The 18,316-nt window shown below is 38.7% G+C and overlaps 4 protein-coding genes across 8 annotated transcripts; 2 read left to right on the forward strand and 2 right to left on the reverse strand.

Moving 5' to 3' along the window:
• Nucleotides 1-1,335: 1,335 nt before the first annotated feature.
• Nucleotides 1,336-3,057, reverse strand: LOC121261540 (cysteine desulfurase, mitochondrial). The gene has a single exon (XM_041163967.1). The coding sequence runs from the start codon at nucleotides 2,998-3,000 to the stop codon at nucleotides 1,600-1,602; it is 1,401 nt and encodes a 466-aa protein (XP_041019901.1). The 5' UTR covers nucleotides 3,001-3,057; the 3' UTR covers nucleotides 1,336-1,599.
• Nucleotides 3,058-3,254: 197 nt separating this feature from the next.
• LOC121261539 (myb-like protein X) lies at nucleotides 3,255-6,295 on the forward strand. Of its 4 annotated transcripts, none has more exons than XM_041163965.1 (3): nucleotides 3,255-3,387; nucleotides 3,565-3,589; nucleotides 4,260-6,295. In XM_041163965.1, exon 3 carries the CDS (start codon nucleotides 4,303-4,305, stop codon nucleotides 6,043-6,045), a length of 1,743 nt encoding a protein of 580 aa, XP_041019899.1. In that variant the 5' UTR covers nucleotides 3,255-3,387; nucleotides 3,565-3,589; nucleotides 4,260-4,302; the 3' UTR covers nucleotides 6,046-6,295. The 4 variants fall into 4 exon arrangements, with proteins under 4 accessions (XP_041019899.1, XP_041019900.1, XP_041019898.1 ...); XM_041163966.1 differs by having other exon boundaries at nucleotides 3,288-3,589; nucleotides 4,260-5,056; nucleotides 5,096-6,295; XM_041163964.1 differs by having other exon boundaries at nucleotides 3,291-3,454.
• A 1,039-nt stretch (nucleotides 6,296-7,334) lies between these two features.
• Nucleotides 7,335-10,142, reverse strand: LOC121259784 (cytochrome c oxidase subunit 6a, mitochondrial-like). 2 transcript variants are annotated; one of them, XM_041161525.1, is made up of 4 exons: nucleotides 10,004-10,142; nucleotides 9,074-9,180; nucleotides 8,787-8,829; nucleotides 7,335-7,660 (listed from the first exon to the last, which is right to left on the reverse strand). In XM_041161525.1, the coding sequence occupies exons 1-4, from the start codon at nucleotides 10,116-10,118 to the stop codon at nucleotides 7,623-7,625; spliced, it is 303 nt and encodes a 100-aa protein (XP_041017459.1). In that variant the 5' UTR covers nucleotides 10,119-10,142; the 3' UTR covers nucleotides 7,335-7,622. The 2 variants fall into 2 exon arrangements, with proteins under 2 accessions (XP_041017459.1, XP_041017458.1); XM_041161524.1 differs by lacking the exon at nucleotides 8,787-8,829.
• Nucleotides 10,143-10,444: 302 nt separating this feature from the next.
• LOC121259783 (protein FAR-RED IMPAIRED RESPONSE 1-like) lies at nucleotides 10,445-15,269 on the forward strand. Its single transcript, XM_041161523.1, has 5 exons — nucleotides 10,445-10,577; nucleotides 11,989-12,063; nucleotides 12,297-12,413; nucleotides 12,502-14,801; nucleotides 14,902-15,269. Exons 2-4 carry the CDS (start codon nucleotides 11,989-11,991, stop codon nucleotides 14,614-14,616), a joined length of 2,307 nt encoding a protein of 768 aa, XP_041017457.1. The 5' UTR covers nucleotides 10,445-10,577; the 3' UTR covers nucleotides 14,617-14,801; nucleotides 14,902-15,269.
• Nucleotides 15,270-18,316: the final 3,047 nt, after the last annotated feature.

The following is an 18,316-nucleotide window of genomic DNA, read 5'->3' on the forward strand; positions in this document are numbered from 1 at the left end:
CAGCAACATGGCTTCTCCCTCAACAATACATGAACCAGAAATAAATGTAAGGCCATGTATACTAGCAACACAGCCTCTTTCCTCTTGAGGGAGCATTTATTATACTCATGTTACAGATATTGTGAATGCTGGTACACTTACCTAAAAATACAAAAGAATCTGGTGCAACAAACAAGGATGAGAGGACATTTATTTATGGAAGGGATGAGACAACATGAATAACATTATGTCTCCAGCTAAGTACAAGGAGATTACAAAATTCACTCCGACGAGAAAAAAAAGGCATTAGAAGACAGAAAAATATTAAAGGACTAAGTTTTTTTTCAAAGATGCAGCAAGTCTTTCAATCAGTAAAAGACAAAGCAACCTACATAACAACATTCAATACTGGCCCCTAATTTTATAATCTCATGTCCAATATCATAAATTTGAAGCTGAGGTTTCTCAGGAACCCAAATGTCATATGATTACAGCTTGAAGGTGACACTATAGACAATGTAACCTCAGGACTCCCCAACAAGTATAATGCCCTCAGGCACTTGAACTACTTTGTATGAAACAATAGGGAAAAAAAAAAGCCGACGCTATCAGCATTCCTTATCTCTCTTGCACCCTCCAAGTCAGGGTTGTCTCTGTATATACTGGGATAGGCCTATTCTTGGAGTAATATAATTTGTTTACTTATAAAAAAATATATATATATAATAACACAAACTTTACTCCAAATAACCACTTTTTTTTATAAGTAAATAGCCCACACTCTTTACTAACGTATTTTATCAAAAGAATTAATTGAAATAAAATGGTAGCCAAATCAAATTCAATCTACAATCCAATGAAACCCACTCTTCAAACAATCTTATCAAGAGACTCGTGTACTTGAAACCTGTACAAATGGCTATGATCTGGCATCCCATAAAAGCAAGCAGCATAAGTCACATTAAGGACAACTTATGGTTGAATATGAACTAAAAATCTGGAAAGGGAGCAATATATAAAAGAACCCTCTTGTTTACCGATCAAAAAAAATATATATATAAAAGAACCCTACAAAAATCATGTACGAACGGGAGTACAGATGCTTTGGATTGCGCACACACTCTCTCAGAGATATCATTCAGCTGGAGGTAATCCGACATAAGATAACGTTTCATTTGATCTAATATCTTGAAATTAATTCCAAATTAACTTCAAAACACTCCTGCACAATACATATAACACGAGGTAACTAGCCACGATTTCTGCAGCGCACACTGTAGAGAGCCAATAACAAAAAAAAAAAAAAAAAAAAAAAAAAAAAAAAACAAAATAAATACTCCATTACAGCTACAACAAAATAAATACTCCATTATCATTGTCCTTTCGGAACTGAAAGATCTCATATAGTTTACATTAGTAAAAAAGCAAACCAAATGCTGAAGATGCCATGTGTAATTCCAAACTTAAAACTATAAAAGAAAGAAAACCTGGACAAAACAAAAACACGGGAATTCTCCAGCCAGTTGAGCGGCTCTGGCTTGCATGTCCCATCTGAATTTGACATAAAACCCAGCAACCAGGCCCTGATTTTGCTTAAAGGCTGGCTCGTCTAATCCCATATTAGTGTTGTGCCCACTGAATATCCTTGATATTAATCCCCTCCTTCACCATCTCATAAAGCGGGCTCATTTCCCTCAACTTCTCCACCTGCTCCACCGTAAGCTGAACTGCCCGATCGATCTCTGCCTCTGTGCTGAACCTCCCAATCCCAAACCTAATGGATGTGTGGGCCATGTCCTCGTCCACTCCCAACGCCCTCAACACATACGACGGTTCCAAGCTGGCGCTGGTGCATGCGCTTCCACTCGACACAGCAACCTCCTTGAGCCCCATCAACAGGCTTTCACCCTCCACATACGCAAAAGACAGATTCAGATTGCCCGCATACCTCCTCTCCACACTCCCATTGACCACCACTCCATCCAGCCTCTCCTTCATTCCATTCAGCAAGCGCTCCTGCAATGCGCTGATTCTTTTACCATCATATTCCATTTCCTTCATCGCAAGCTCACAAGCGGCACCCATCCCCACCACCAAAGGGGTCGGCACGGTCCCGCTCCGAATCCCTCTCTCCTGGCCACCGCCGTTCATTTGAGGCTCCACGCGAATCCTAGGTCTTCTTCTCATGTACAAAGCCCCAACGCCTTTTGGCCCGTATATCTTATGCCCACTCAGAGACATCAAGCTGACGTTCCACTTATCCACGTCGACGGGAATCTTCCCCAGAGCCTGCGCCGCATCGGTGTGGAACGGAACGTTAAATTCCTTGCATATTTTCCCGATTTCCTCTAGCGGTTGGATCACTCCGATCTCGTTGTTGACCGCCATGACCGATACGAGCCCGGTATCAGGCCGAATCGCGGACCGGAGCATCTCCAGGTCGATAATCCCGTCGGGGCCAACGGGCAAGTAGGTGACGTCGAAACCCTCCTGCTGGAGGTGACGGCAAGAGTCGAGGACGCACTTGTGCTCGGTCTGGGTGGTGATGACGTGTCGCTTCTTGTCCTTGTAGAAGTGCAAGACGCCCTTGATGGAGATGTTGTTGGACTCGGTAGCGCCGGAGGTGAAGACAATCTCCTTCGGAGAGGCGCCGATCAATGCGGCGACTTGGGAGCGAGCGGTCTCAACTGCGTTCTCGGACTCCCAGCCGTAGAGGTGGGTCCGAGAGTGGGGGTTTCCGTAGCGGGAGAGGTAGTAGGGGAGCATAGCGTCAAGGACTCGCGGGTCGACAGGGGACGTGGCCTGCATGTCCAGGTAAAGCGGCCTTCCGGAAATCCTCACGCCTTTCATGGTGATTCCATTCGTGTCCTCGTAGGTATCAGTCGCAGGAGAAAGTTCTGCCTCGGCAGCAGCGGAGGAGGAGGAAGAGAGACAGCGGAGGAAGTGGTACTTAGCGTTAAGCTTTTCCGTGAGGGTTTTACGTAGAGTGGAGGAAGAGGAAGCAAGAAGTTTCGCAGCCATGGCGATTTTGCTTCGCGGTATGGTGGAAGGCAATTTGGTAAATAATGAAAAGTTGAGTTCAGATCAGTGACTTAAGATTAGGGCAGAGGGTCACGGACTCGGAGTGGGAGAGGAGATTGGGCATAACACGTGGCAAGTCAAGAGCCATGTACTAATACGGCATCGTTTTTATGAGAAAGAATTCAAAGAAGCATATCTGGCTTCTGCCATTGGGGCCAGTTCCTGTCCCACTTGCAGCCAATCATCTTATAAATTAGTGAGAGAGCCTTTCCGTGAAGTTGTGCTCTCTCTCTCTCTCTCTCTCTCTCTCTGCAAGTTGTCGCTGACATTGCGGTTTCCAGATCCCAATCTCAGTGAAGCGTCTACGACTCTACACCCAGGAAGTAAGGAAGGAAGCGACATTTCTCGAAATTTCCTCTTGTAGAGCCTTGGGTGAAGTGGCTTAAAGTGCTAATTTTGGCAGCCATTGTTTCAATCTTTGAATCTTTAATTTTGGTAAAAGTATTTTTGACCAACTTGTCAAGATAAAAGGCTCACTTTTTCTTTCTTGTTTTCTTTTACTCGTCTACGGGTGCTTGAGTTCTTCCGGGTACGTCTCTTTCCTAACAATCTCGTCCCAAATTTGGGTTTATCTGATATTTGTAGGAGTCGGATCTTTGGTGCTCTGCTTTCACACACATGTTTAGATCTGGATGAATTTACTTCCTCTGCTTCTGCATTCCGTTTTACTTATTATATTTCGCCATTCTTTAGATTTTTTATGTCCTTCGTTCGAGTTTGATAGCTGTGGTTGAACCAAAGTGGGATTTGGTGATACTTTTGATTCACTTGGGTTATTCAAGAAAATGGAGTCTGTTTGTTTTTTGGTCCTGCCGAAGTGGGTGATGTTGTTCTGGATTGTTATTCGAGAGCGTGTTCCGGTTTAAATGGAAGGTCTTTTCTCGTCTTTTTAGCACGCATTCCATTTCACACGTAGAATTTGATTGTAATCATTGAACTACTGGTGATGTTCGTTGTCCTTCTGTTAATCTTGTGTAGATCGGCTTGGTTGAAAATACCTTTGTCATATTTGATATGCTTGGGGAAGTTTGGAGGATTTAGATGATTAAGAAGTACTCAACACATCTTAAGACGTTGATAAAATTGGGGAGTTTTTGACTGGTTAATTGCATACTTCAGTCATCAACATTGGAGCTACTTGATTTGATGGACGTTTCAGTCTCTGAATCAATTATTGATAGAACTCGAACTTTTGGCAGGTTTTGGGCGAGACTTGCAAGTTGAGACTGAAAGAAATTCGTCATGTTCAGGTATTCGCCTCGTAGGAACCAGAGATCCAAAGGATTCAAGGTGAAGCATGCTCTCCAGATATGCCTTTTGCTTGGTGTTAGCATCTGGTTGCTTTACCAACTCAGAAACTCTCGAGATAAGAAAGCATCATTTGGCGAGGGTAATAAATCTGTGAGTGAAATTGCAAAGTTGGGGAGAAAAGACCTCCAACCTCAATTGGAAGAGCCTACCATTAGAGATGCAAGGCACAAGGAAGAGGAAAATGAAGAAGAAAGCAAGAATGAAGAAGAACAAAACAAGTTTGAAGAAAGGGATGTTGCTGTAAAAGGTCATGGGGACGATGAGATAGATGTACATGAAAAGGATAAAGTCGAAGAGGAAACTGAGCATCGGTGGGATTCAGTGGATGGAGAAAAAGAGAAGGAAGAGAACAAGGAAAACATTAACGAGGAGAAAGAAAGAGACAAGGATTTTGAAGAGCGCAGCGAGAAGGAAAATGAAGATAATGAGAGTGAAGAGAGCAAAGAGAAGAGGGGAGAAGAGAAGGAGAATGAAGAGAACACGGAGAAGGGAAGAGAAGGGAAAGAGTCTGAAGAGAGCAATGAGCAGAGTGAAGAGAAGGAGAATGAGGAAAGCAATGACAGGGAAAGAGAGGTGAAGGCTTTTGAAGAGAACAGAGAGAACGAAGGTGAAAACAAGGGGTTTGAAGAGAGTAAAGTGAAGGAAAGCAAAGAGAATGAGAATGAAGAGAGCAAAGAGAAGCAAAGTGAAGATAAGGAAAATGAACAGAGCAAAGAGAAGCAAAGTGAAGATAAGGAGAATGAAGAGATTAAGGAAAATAGAAGCAAGGAGGATCAAGGTGCAGTGAACAGGGAAGGGAGCAACGAGATCCAGAGTAGAGAGGAGACAGCAGAGAAAGAAGGCAAGATAGAGGAGCGGGGTACATCTGAAGATCAGGTTCAAGATGGAAGTGACAGGAATAATAAAGCAAGAGAAGAACAGTACAAAGGGGATGATGCTGCTAGCACGGTAGTACATGAAAATCAAAATATGACAACCGGAAGTGAGCTAGGCAACTGGGAAAATTCAAAGGATGCAGAACAGGTTGAAAACAGAGGAAATAATGATTTTGAGCAGGAAAGCAAAACAAATAGCACCGAAGCAGTTGATGCCAACCACAATGACTCAGAGAAGAGTGTAAGAGAAACTGAAAATTTTGAGAATCGTGACTCCACAAATGCTACTAGCAGTGAAGATGGTGGTGGTAGTGAGAGTAGTCAGCCAGAGCTGCAGAATGGGCCCCGTGCTAACACTACCCTGCAAAATGTTATTCCACAAGAAACTGAAAAATCTGAACCAGCTGCCAACAATGAGCAACAAAATTCAAGTGGAACACCTTACACAAGAATGGAGAATGGTGATGTGCAAACCGAGTCCAACAGATCTTCAGTAATGGATGGAAACAATGATGTAATTCTAAACACTGTTAACAGTGCTGATGCAGGCCAGAATGAGAATGGCAATGCTGAACAGAGCAACACAAATGACAACACAGATGCAGGCCAAAAAGAACCAGTTGATTCTCAGGAAGAGAAAGAGACATCCTCAAACACATATAGCGATAGCAATGCCAGCCAGAATGATCAAGTTGATTCTTCCATCTCTCAAGAGGAGAAAGAGGCTCGTACCGACTTGGAAACTTTGCCGGAGACCACAACTCAAGGGCATAACAACGATGACACAGCTGCAGAGTGACATTTCTATGAAATTTTCGTGTTGCAACCTTTCCACGTTCATTTACGTCTCTCTCTCTCTCTCTCTCTCACGCTCGTCCTTTCTACTTGTGGCCATCAAGCCTGTCTGGGCTTTGCTTCTTGTGCTCCAATGTCTAAGAAAATACCATCTGAGTTTTGTGAAACAATTTAAGAAGATTTAGGTTTCTATACAGATTAACTTGTTTGATATTCCGAATAATCATATAATTCAGGATGTTTCATGGGATGAATTTATTGCTGGCTTTATTTCCATTTTGTTCGGGGCAAGCTGATTTTAATGGATGTTGCATGGTACATCAGAAGAACTAAACCAAATATATTTGCCTGTTGAATGTTCATCAGAATCCTCCAATTAACTTCGAAACAAAAGACAGCCACTTTTCGTTAATTTTCCTTGAAAAGTAAAAGCATGCGAGTGTAGATGGGAACTGCAAGCGCACCTTGAGCCGTCTCCGTAAATCCTCTGCTTCGGTTGCAAGGACCATTCAGCCCAACCCTCATGTTAGCCTGAATGTGACGTGCGAACCTCATCTATTTTTCTGTGTTTGCATTCTTTTTCCTTTTCCTTTCGTTATTTTTGGGTAAGAACTTAATTTACGTGGCAATTGAGAATTGACCATGGAGCAGACTTAAGGTGGCAAATGCATGCTTAACACCTAGGCAAAAACTTCCCCTCAACCAAATGGTTTCGAGTGCGACATGCACACACCAAGTTTCGCATTTTGTTACACTCTCCATATGCGTTAGATGGTCAGCCTGGAAAGTAACTCTGTACCTTGTTGACGTATACGCAGGAGCCAGCATCAAGCTTATCCAACTAAAGCATCTCAAGTTCCCATATTTTCGTCTATCGTGAATAACGAAATCTCACCTCTATAATAAGCCCTCTTCATTTTTTCCGTCTGGTTTCGTCTTGTTTAAAACGTGAAGCATTTAAAGTTCCCATTTTTACGTCTCACCCCTTAATGGAAGGATGCCAATCATATATACTACTTTTAAAACTTACAAAATCTCGCCTCTGGCAATATACCTCAAATGCCAAAACCTCTAACAATTTAACTTTCATTCGCTCATCATCTCAATTCTCATCATCTTCTCATTATTTCATAATATGTCATTAGATGATTAGAGACTATTTATTATATTTCACTTGTGAACCTATCATCTAATGTCATGTGATGGGATAATGAAAAAATGAATTACGAATAGATTTTTTCTACGTTAAAAGAATTTTAAACCAATTACAACGATTAAAGCAATCAGCTCATAGGCAAACCATACTCTCTCCATCATCGATTTTATTTAGCTGCTGAAGGAGTGTTCACAACAAACGATATAAACAAGTACTAAACAACTTGTCGCTTGCAAGTATTAAGCCACTATTGATAATGTACAAAAAGAACCTATCAAAAAAGAAAATAATGCACAGAAAGAGCGAGATGCTAGAGCTATCGTCAACATCTGGAGGTAGTACAGTACAACCTGACAGAACGAGAGGACTGTGCTAAACATAAAGGTTCTCTCTGGAAAATATCCCCTTGTTGAGCCATGAATGTCTTAGTGGTGGTGCTTCTTCTCAAAAAGGCCATCTGGACCTGGATCCCACAAAAGAAACATATCAGATAAAAATACGAGCCTGTGATTAACAGAAATAATAATAAGATATAACGATATTTTATATTTAGGAAAGAAAACTCAGTGTTGATCCTTCTTTTAATCAACTCCATAGCCTCAAAAAGACTAGTCAATTATAAGCTTCCCTAAAATAATTTATAAAGCCCAATTTCACCAAGTAGCCAATGCGAGACTTCACACCCATTACTACCTTTAGATCCTACTCACTCTCTGTTGCTTATTCATATTCCCAATGTGGGATTGGGGCCGTACACATTGAACCAAAACTTAGGGGTTTAGTGGGTTTGGCAATGAGAAATATGATTAACCCTACTGCTCAACCACCCCCCTCCCCCAATCAAAGAAGAAAAAAAAATGCTTTAGGTTTCTTACACACCAAAAAGAGAAAAAAAATCCGATACCCAGCCCAAATCCGATACACGCCATCATAGCTTTTCTTGCAGGGATATAGTACAATCATGTTATGCATGGCCATAGTCACATATTGCTCTCAGCGGTTGCACCTCTTTCAGTGCTTGCGTATCTCAAAAGAAAAATTATGGATACCTGAAATCCCACACATCGCAACCAACTTGACCTTGTAACTAGCAGATCATTACAGATGAGATGCCATTGGCTTCCATTTGGATGACCACAATGCATCTCATGACTTTGATTTAATTAAAAGTAGTTTATCCACCTCCCAATCTACTAGAGAAGGCTGCTCATCACTCAAGTTACTGTTGATGAAATGTCAACCTCAAAAAGTTGTTTTGCCAAATGAAGCAACTGAGAGCAAACAGCTCAATACTACAAGAAGGTGACCAAAACAAAGATGCATCTAATAAAACAACCAAGTCATAGCATCCCATAATTAACATCAAACAGAGGGAAAAACTAAGCAGATGCAACAACATTAACACTAAAATTAAAATATTGGCTCTTATTTGTTTTTTTCTCATAAAAAAAAATTGTTTGCCACTGAAAACAATAAACTGATTTAGTAATCCCGTGTACTTGGATTTTTGCCTATCCTTATGAACAATAAAATCTTATTTACCAATAAAAATAAATAAACTGATTTAGTAATGAAGTTAGAAAACATACCCCATGGAAACTCTTTGTTGCGAATGTGCAAATATGGGTATGGCTGCAAACATAGACATAACAATAGAAAATTGGATAATGTCACATGAAAAAAGGAATTGAGATTGAATGTAAAATGAATTGGAAAAATCCGATAAAACCATTGCACAAAGTAACTAGCAGAACCTTCAAGTTGTAACTAATAATTCTGTTTCCATGTTTAATGTAAAAATTTTTCAGGCATCTTCCATGGATCAGATGTAACAACAACAATCAGAGAAGTCTGATGGGTAAAACAGAGAGCTTACAGGAGGCTCTTCATAGTGTGGATGGCCCTTTGATAGGTTATAAATGGTCAAAACAGTACATGTTGCAATGCCAACATATGTTATCTTTTCCCATTTTTCTGCCTCGCCTGTAAAGATTACATAAGTTGAAAGCGATTAGAATAAATAACAAAACTGAAAAAAGGTCATTAAATATGGAAAAAATTTCTCATTAGTCACTATTAACTATCCCACACCCCACACCTGATGAAAAATAAATTCATACCTTATGAAAAATACACATATACCTTATGAAAAAAAAAAACTATAAATAAATAGTGTGAAAGTGAATAATAACTGATATATAGAATGCCTCTTAAATATATTGATTTTAAAGCTATATGTTGCCTTACCAAAGCAATTGGAATGACAAGAAATTAATGTTCACCCATTTTCAGCTGCATGTATTATCAACAGTCAAATAAAGCACGCACGAAACCAACAATACAAGAAAAACTAGACCCTAATATCAAAAATGCTATCCCAAAATAAAAAAGAACCTTAATTTATTTCGAATTGAAATAGCAATTCGGAATCTTAGAATATCCGACCCTAACAGTATAAAATAAAATTTTTTTTTCCGAATTTCATAATAAGAGGAACTCAGCTAAACTATAATTTTATTCGCAATCTCAATTCCTTTCTTTTTCCCTAATTGCCTCGACAAATGATATTTGGGTCCAAAAACATTAGGCAGAAAAAACCCAAACCTTCTTAAATCCGATACACCATACTCGAAACCTAATTACAATCCCCGATTTTGAAGTACAATTAATAAAACCTTTGATCGGGAGAATCGTTCCGCTAGCCAAAACCTAGAAAATCAAAATCCCTGATATTGAACATAACTCAGAAATGAATTCGAATGCAAAGGGATGAATCAGAATTGAGTGAGAGAGAGAGAGGATTCACGAGCGTCGTCGTGGCGGGCAGAGGAGGAAAAGTTGCGCTTGACAGGGGCAGAAGGTCGAGAGCCACCGCGCAAAGCGGTTCGAAGAAGACCGCATCTGACCATAGCCATCGCCATTTCTTAAGCTACATTCGCTGTTTCGGTTTTGAATTCGGAAACCCTTTTTCTAGCTGTCACCGACTCACCATTCAGCTTGAACAGTGGAGAGGCCGTGGCAAGTGCGAACAGGAAGGGAGCCATCCGGCAGACAGTTCTTCTAGGTACAAGCGGGTTGGTGGACGAATTGGCGGACGAAGCTCACGTGGAACTGCTGTTGTCAGAGTTATTTGAAAAAAAAAAAAAATAGGAAGAAAGAAAGAAAACGAAGAGAAGACGACTTCCCTTCGTCCGTCTCCCCTCCTCCAAATCCCATATTAGCACCCCAAGATTCGCTGGTGGTGCTCTCTCGTTCCTCCCTCTACTGCAGCTTGGCCAGTCTCCTCCGCGCGCGACCCACATTCGAGATTTTACCGAGGACCACAGTCTTTGTCGTCAAATCTTTGCCGTCATCTTCTAGAAGAACCACAGTCTGCAAGGGTAAGGTGTCGTGTTTGCTTTCTTTGATCGGAGCGGTTTGGCTTATGTTCATTTCCCTCATCTCTACTGCTGTCCACTCCTTTTATCCCTATCACTGGGTGTTCCCCTGCATAGCCGACTACTTGTGAGTTCTGTTAGTTCCATCACTGGGTGGTGTATGTCCTTTTCCATGGAAATACACATATAAAGCTTAATTGACTCCGGATGTTTGATATAAATTTCAAGACACACGTTGAATAAAATACTACAGGGGATTACAAAACTGATTATGGGGGTTGAAAATAAAATTTGGATCAATGAGGTGTCTTGGGATGGCTTGAATTGGAATGCTTCCATACATAATGTTGGAAGCAGTTTATTTAACTATAATGTGCGCAATTGAATTGACACTTCTCTAGGTACCAATAAGTGGATGTCGTTTTATGACCAATGAGATCTTCCCTTCAGATCAAGAAGGGTAGACTGTCGATTGGCTTTCTACTCTGTTATGTGTGTTGTGTTGTTGCTTTGCGTTTCGGCTGTTGGGCTGTGGAAGCTACTTACTTTCTTGCCTTTCTTTGTATGAATGGGTGCAAGTGGTGTAGAGAGGTCCCAATTGCTATTCCGAAAAGCAGGCCAGCCTTCTTTTATAGCCAGAGTTGGTGTCCAATTAACATATCATGCTTCTAGTTCTTCAACAACTACCACACCCGCCTTTGAAAAGTCCCAAATAATTAGGATTAAAGACTTAAGGCTAAGTTAATTTACATATAAACAATTTGTATGGAAAAGCAATTGGAGGCCTAGAATTACTCACTACGACATGCTAACTTCGCAACTTTACTATTACTTTTTTAACAAAAATATATATATTTTAGAAAAAAAAAGTAACAAACAATTGGGGATTCACTTTTCTTTTTCCATGCATAAATACATAACAAAAATTAAAGATGCAAGTAAAAGACATGGAAATGCACCAGTCGTAGTAGTACCTTATCATCACAACTGGGTGACATTATCTATATCTATGTGATGATGTGTTGAAAGTTGGTGGTGATTCAAAACCTGAAAAATTAGGTCATGGCTCAATAACTTAAACGATATTGTTGGATATTGGAACCCACATTCCTTCCTTCCTTCCTTCCTTATCTTGCTCCATTTCCCTCCCTTTGGCACATGGAACGAACATTTTCATTACTGGGCTGATGGCTCAGCATCTTTCTCGTTCACATGCGCTGTCTTCCATGCTCGTTCACATGCATGCCATTAATTGACATTCAAGCCTTTTAATTTGTGTTGGTGCTTCTTGGTGAAGCTGCTCTGGAGGCATGCCAATTTTATCTTGGGCTTCTGTTCTCTTTGCTTCTATGAGTGTTTTTCAACTTCTCTAGATGATTTTTATTGTTCTAAAATATTGATAAATAATCTCTAGATGGAGAAAGGGAAAGAGCACACATCTCCTACAACACTTCCTACCACAAATCCATCAACAAATCCATCAACTCAGGTATTCAGAATATTATTTAAAATTCATTTGTTTGCTCATTATCATGACATGGTTGACATCTTAGATGATACCAAGACCATTTTATACATATTTGTCAACACCTCCTAACATAAATCCATCAATCAGTCTAGCAACCCAAGTATTTTGAATATTAATTTGACACCATAGTTATATTAATGTCTATATTTATTACTACATCTTTGGTTAATTGTCATTATTGATCTATATGCTAGGTGAGACCAATGTCCTCGTATACGGATTTCTCAAGCTATATGCATGAGGGCCATGCACCAATGCCACATGCTTTCTTACCTCGTCCCGATGCCAACCCATCTCCATGGACTTGTCAGGTGATGAGTTCATTCTTTAAGTAGTGTGTGTATTTTTCAAAATGCTTCTATTGATTTAAATATGGGTTTTTATTGTTGTAAACTACAGGAAAATCTTACATCGGGATTTCAGTCATCAGTTAGCTCTCTAATTGGTTTAAACTCTGCAAGCTCAAGCCATGAGGAACCCAGTCAAGAGCCAACACTTGATTCGGGGGAGGTTGAAACTTTTTATACTCCTTCTGAATCCAAAGATAACGATGAGTCCGGGACACAAAATACAGTGCATACTGAGGGAGCCGATATCATTGAGGAGCCAAAGTTGGGGATGGTGTTTAAATCTGAAGAAGAGTTAGTTTCTTATTATAAAAGATATGGTAAACAATGTGGTTTTGGGATAATGACACAAAGGAGTCATAGGTTTGAGGATGGGAGGCTCAGATATGTCACGCTGGGTTGTGCTCGTGGTGGGAAGGCCCGAAACCGGACGTCAAATGTTGCGAGGCCACGTCCGACATCAAAGACAGATTGTAAAGCAAAGATAAATGCTACATTCATTGAAGGAGTGTTGAAGGTGTTGACTGTTCACAATTCCCACAATCACGGCCTAAGTCCACAAAAGTCAAGGTTCTTTCGCTGCAATAGAGAAGTGAGTGAGTCTGTTAAGAGAGTGTTAGATTCAAATAATCAGGCTAACATCAGAATGAACAAGAGTTTCGTCTCTCTTGTGCAAGAAGCGGGTGGGTTTGAGAACCTGCCATTCAGTGAAAAAGACTGTTGTAATTACATTGATGAGGCACGCCACCTTCAACTTGGGAAAGGTGGCGCTGGAGCCCTCTGTGAGTATTTTGCTAAAATGCAATACAAGAATGATGGATTTTTTTCACTAATGGATATGGATGATGATGGGAGATTGAGGAATGTTTTCTGGGCAGATGCACGAAGTAGGGCAGCCTACAAATATTTTGGTGATGTCGTCACATTCGACACCACATATTTGAGAAACAGATATGGGGTGCCATTTGCACCGTTTGTTGGTGTAAACCACCATGGCCAATCAATCCTTTTGGGGGCAGGATTGATTTCTAGTGAAGATACAGAAACGTTTACATGGTTGTTTCAGACTTGGTTGAACTGTATGGATGGCGAAGCTCCGAAAGCTATTATTACAGATCAAGATAGAGCTATAAAAAATGCGATTGCACTCATCTTTCCAAATAGCAGACACAGATTTTGCTTATGGCACATACTAAACAAAGTATCTGAAAAACTCGGTTCACATGGTGCATACAAAACTGGGTTGAAAAGTCATTTGCTAAAGTGTGTTTATGACTCTCAAACAATAGAGGAGTTTGAGAAATGTTGGGAAGTGTTAATTACGACATACAACTTGCAGGATAATGCTTGGTTGCAGAGTTTATACGCTGAGCGTACGTATTGGGCACCGGCATTCTTGAAAGAAATTTTTTGGGCTGGAATGAGTACAACCCAACGAAGTGAGAGCATGAATGCTTTTTTTGACAGCTATGTTCATACTAGGACAAACTTAAAAGAGTTTGTTGATCAGTTCGATAATATTTTGAGGAAGAAGATTGAGAATGAAAATGAGGCGGACTTCCACTCATTCAACGTCACAATTCCCGTCGTCTCTGTCTCTCCACTTGAAAAGATATTTCAGAACATATACACTAACTCTAAATTTAGAGAAGTTCAGAAAGAAGTAGTAGGGATGCTTGGTTGTCTTCCAACTCTACACAGTCAGGATGGTGTAATTGCAACGTACCATGTAGAAGATGAAGTCTGTGTTGATGATCTCATTAAGGAGGTGACCCAAAAGGTGTACTTTAATGAGGCTAAATGCGAGGTGAAATGCTCATGCTCCTTGTTCGAGATGAGAGGGATATTGTGTAGGCATGCATTATCCATTATGAGAGTTAAAAAAGTCCGTTCGGTGCCAGAAAAGTATATATTAGATCGATGGAGGAAAGACATAAAAAGGACATACACTCTTATACAAAGTAGTTATGACATAGTTGATGCGAGGCCAGAAGTGAGCAGATATTCACGTATTATGAAAGTATGTTACGACGTTGCCACAAATGCAGCATCATGTGATGAGCATGCTAAAGATATGATAGATAAATTATATGCAATGAACGACGTCTACCGCACCAACAAGTCGCCCCATCAAACTTGTTCCAATGTTGCAGTTACATTGGGTTGAAAGTGTAATTGATCTTGTTTAAGTACTTTACGCTCAAGTGTGGAGTTACAATTTTAACTGTTAGATTATGTTCACAAATGCAACTTGGGATGGGACACAACCAGAGCTTTATGGAGTTGTAGATGGGGAATCTGATTTTCAATCCCAATGATAATGTCTATATAGAGCTTTTCTTTGGACTACAGGTATTATTAGGACATGCTCTTTTTTTTTTTTTTTTTTGAGTGGAACTTTAATGAAAAATTATTTTAGTCCCTCATATATATTTCTCTGTTTATTCTACAGAAATAATGATGTTGAACCGAGGGGGGATTGGACAGCACTGTGGACACATGCAGGACTGAAGATTTATGGAAATATTTTCATTTGATGGTTTTGTCTTTTGTTGGTGTATTTGTTTACACTCAAGTTAGAAAAGTACAATACATTGTTTATGTTTAAGTTTGGAAACTGAACTGGTGTATTTCATTCCATAGTTGAGATTTTGAGTTATAAGTGTTAATTAATACTTGTGAATTAGGAAGTATGTTACAGGTATATGCAATGGAATGAGGTGTTGCTTGGGCAACCCAAACTACATTTTGTTAAAGTTAAATTAGGGACTTGAATGAGGTTTTGATTATATGAAATGAGTGTAGGAATTTTCAATGTAATTTGTGGATGGTCTCCTTTTGCCATGCAGTTTGCCATGATCAGTCTATTTTTGCAATTGAATCTCTCATTTATAAATACCAAGAGTACTAATGCGCATGCATCATTTTAGAATAATCGATCTATGACACTCATGACCAAGGTAAAAATAATAATTTTCTCAGAAAGATCACACTTTTCAACTTGATACAATGAAATTATATATAAGAGTACAAATGCGCATGAATCGTTTACAAGAAAGTTCACAACTAGTTGGTTGAGGTTATACACAACAAAGGCCACAAAAATATATATAAAGTTCCCTTCAGTAATATGGTTTCATTGTGACCGTATGAAATACAATGAAATTAATATAGAAATAATCCAATACACATGAAGTAGTGTGCATTCACACTGAATGTCTACTTGTTGCCTTTGAATATCAAATTGGTCGTTGTGAACTCTCAACTCCCTCTTTACAATCACTTCCTCTCTTTTTCGAAGTTCTTCCTTAACAACTCAATTTCTATTTTCACAATTTTTTTTTCTCTTTCCTCATTGTTATCTATCCATTTGAAATAGTTGCAGTGTAATAACTCCTGATTATAAACAAACAAACGACATGTATATAAAATATCAAACTTTTGTAGAAACACAAATGCACGTCAAAGTAATAAAAAAAATATCTACCTCTGAATTGTACTTTGAACACCCAAAAAATGATCGCCCCAAATTTCTTGGCATATTCAGTGTTCTAAGTGAAGCGTGCTTCCCACAGGTGCACATTGGGTTGTTCGTCAAAGTACGATTAAGGAGAGAAGATGAAGATGCTGACGATGATGATGACATCCTAATAAAAAAGCGGGCTTCAACTAACATGTTTACAGTGTACAGCCCAAAAACAATATCAACAAACCAACCAAAAAATACCAAAAATATATGCCAACCAAATGCACACGTTAACCAACTCAATATATAATCTTTTTAACAAGAGATATACCTTTGTTCAACCACATCAGCATATTACCAAAAATTTGCAACAATTCAAAAATAGATCAGTTCTATATACAATCTAATTTTATGGCTTTTTAGTTTCTTGCACATGGATTCATAAAACTTATTAGGAAGCTCTTGATACATTTCTCTACTCAAACAAAATATGTAAGTTTTCCCATCACTAACTTAGAAATAAAACAGATTTAACATAGAAATAAAACAGAGTATAGGAAGAGGAGATCAAGATGCATGGAAGGAATGTTGAAAATCAAGAACTCACATAGACACAATCTCAGAATTATTTTCAAAACAGTTTAATAAACATTGGCTTCCGAAATCAAGCTCAAAATCATTTTTAAAACAGTTTCAAAAACATCCACAGTATCGAGATACGACCTAATCTGACTTATGAAAAACATGCACATTCTAATATAATGCAAACAATATTGCAACATCATCTACTAAACCAATGGACACGTTTTGGGATTAAGACAAGTTCAAACCAAATATAATTTGGTTTTGGGATTAAGACACATTTTCAATTTTTTCAGTAATTAAGAAACACAAATCTCGTACAAAGACGGTAGATACATACCAAAACTAACTTTTGAAATCTAGTTTTTTATCTCATACCTAGGCCTGTATTTACTTAGGTATGTATGATAAAAAAAACTAAGTTTTAAAACCAGATTATGATAGGTATGATCAAAATTAATTTGGTTTCAAAAGTTATGATCGAAGTAAATGCCTACACAATAAGTAATCATAGGTATGTATGATCATACCTACCAAGACACGATACAATAAAACCTAAGAACCAGATTTGGAGATCTGAATTCAAAACCTAACTTTTGAAAACCACAAAATCAAAATATATCCACAACACAAAATTAATCAACTGCATAATTATTGAAACTGCTACTGAGAGAGAGAGAGAGAGAGAGAGAGAGAGAGAGAGAGAGAGAGAGAGAGAGACAGATATCAGCGATTGAGAACGAATACACGTTCGCCTTGATGAAAAATCATAGAAAAGAGAACAACGGCTTAGGATTAGGGCTCGAACCAAAAAATAGGGATTAAACGAAAGAAGAAGAGGACGCCGACTTTAGGGCTCATAACAAAAATGTGAGCTTTTAGGTGGAAGAGAGAATGAGAATCGACAACCTGAAGAGAAGAGAATAGAGAAGTCTAGGTAAAGAGAAGGCACGCGAAGAAGAGAAACAGAGAAGAGAGAATGCAAAACTGTGCGTTTCTTCAGAAATTTTCATATAAGTTCAGATCCTGCCTAAAACTCATTCACATCAAGTAAAACCAAAACGAGCCGTTTCATTAAACCATTTCATGTCAGCTTCAATCGGTGCATTTCGATGCGCAAATTCGCTTGAAAGAAGAGTTTTCCTCTGACAGAAGTGTAGTCTGAAAAGGGGTGGCGACACGACACTCAATCCAAAACTAACGCGATACAAAATTATCTAGTGTGGATTTGATGTTAATGAGTTCGGATAAAAACGGATTAGCCGTTAATACATAATTTATAAATGGGTCATTAACAAGCCAATCCACTTAACACAAAACCAACCATTATGACCCGTTTAAATTTTTACTCACAATCACAATTTTTTTTTATTGAATTGTAATATTAGTATTTTTCAATATACTTATATTTTTATTATTGGAATTGTAATTCTGAATTTATACTCATTTGTTAATATTTAGATTGTAATATTTTTTTATTATAAGTTAAAATTTGAAAAATATGGAGCTTAATGTTAGAGCTCAACTCATATACAAGCTAAGCTCAAGCCGAGTTGTAAGATATTTGAGCCAAGTTTAGACGGTTTCAACTTGCTTAAACTCAACTCGAATGCAACCAACCATACATGCTGCTTGAGTTTTTGAACTTGGGTGAAGTTAAATTTATCAATCATATGCGTTTCTCTCCTTGAGTTATTGTTGAAATCTAAGAGCTTTAAATTAAAGATACGATACATAAATAGGCTGACTATAGTATTTATTGCTAGTCTCATAAATTTTTCAGGAAATAATAAATATTTAATAAATTAATATCCTTTGT

Source organism: Juglans microcarpa x Juglans regia, chromosome 4D (genome assembly GCF_004785595.1).
Source record: "Juglans microcarpa x Juglans regia isolate MS1-56 chromosome 4D, Jm3101_v1.0, whole genome shotgun sequence".
In the NCBI taxonomy this organism is placed as follows: domain Eukaryota; kingdom Viridiplantae; phylum Streptophyta; class Magnoliopsida; order Fagales; family Juglandaceae; genus Juglans; species Juglans microcarpa x Juglans regia.

Coding starts and splice junctions, on each gene's coding strand:
- LOC121261540 (XM_041163967.1), bottom strand. CDS start 3,000: ATGGCTGCGAAACTTCTTGCTTCCTCTTCCTCCACTCTACGTAAAACC.
- LOC121261539 (XM_041163965.1), top strand. CDS start 4,303: ATGTTCAGGTATTCGCCTCGTAGGAACCAGAGATCCAAAGGATTCAAG.
- LOC121259784 (XM_041161524.1), bottom strand. CDS start 10,118: ATGGCGATGGCTATGGTCAGATGCGGTCTTCTTCGAACCGCTTTGCGC. Junction 9,181..10,003: donor TGCCCGCCACGACGACGCTC/GTGAATCCTCTC, acceptor TAATCTTTACAG/GCGAGGCAGAAAAATGGGAA. Junction 7,661..9,073: donor CACACTATGAAGAGCCTCCT/GTAAGCTCTCTG, acceptor TGTGGGATCCAG/GTCCAGATGGCCTTTTTGAG.
- LOC121259783 (XM_041161523.1), top strand. CDS start 11,989: ATGGAGAAAGGGAAAGAGCACACATCTCCTACAACACTTCCTACCACA. Junction 12,064..12,296: donor CAACAAATCCATCAACTCAG/GTATTCAGAATA, acceptor TCTATATGCTAG/GTGAGACCAATGTCCTCGTA. Junction 12,414..12,501: donor CATCTCCATGGACTTGTCAG/GTGATGAGTTCA, acceptor TGTAAACTACAG/GAAAATCTTACATCGGGATT.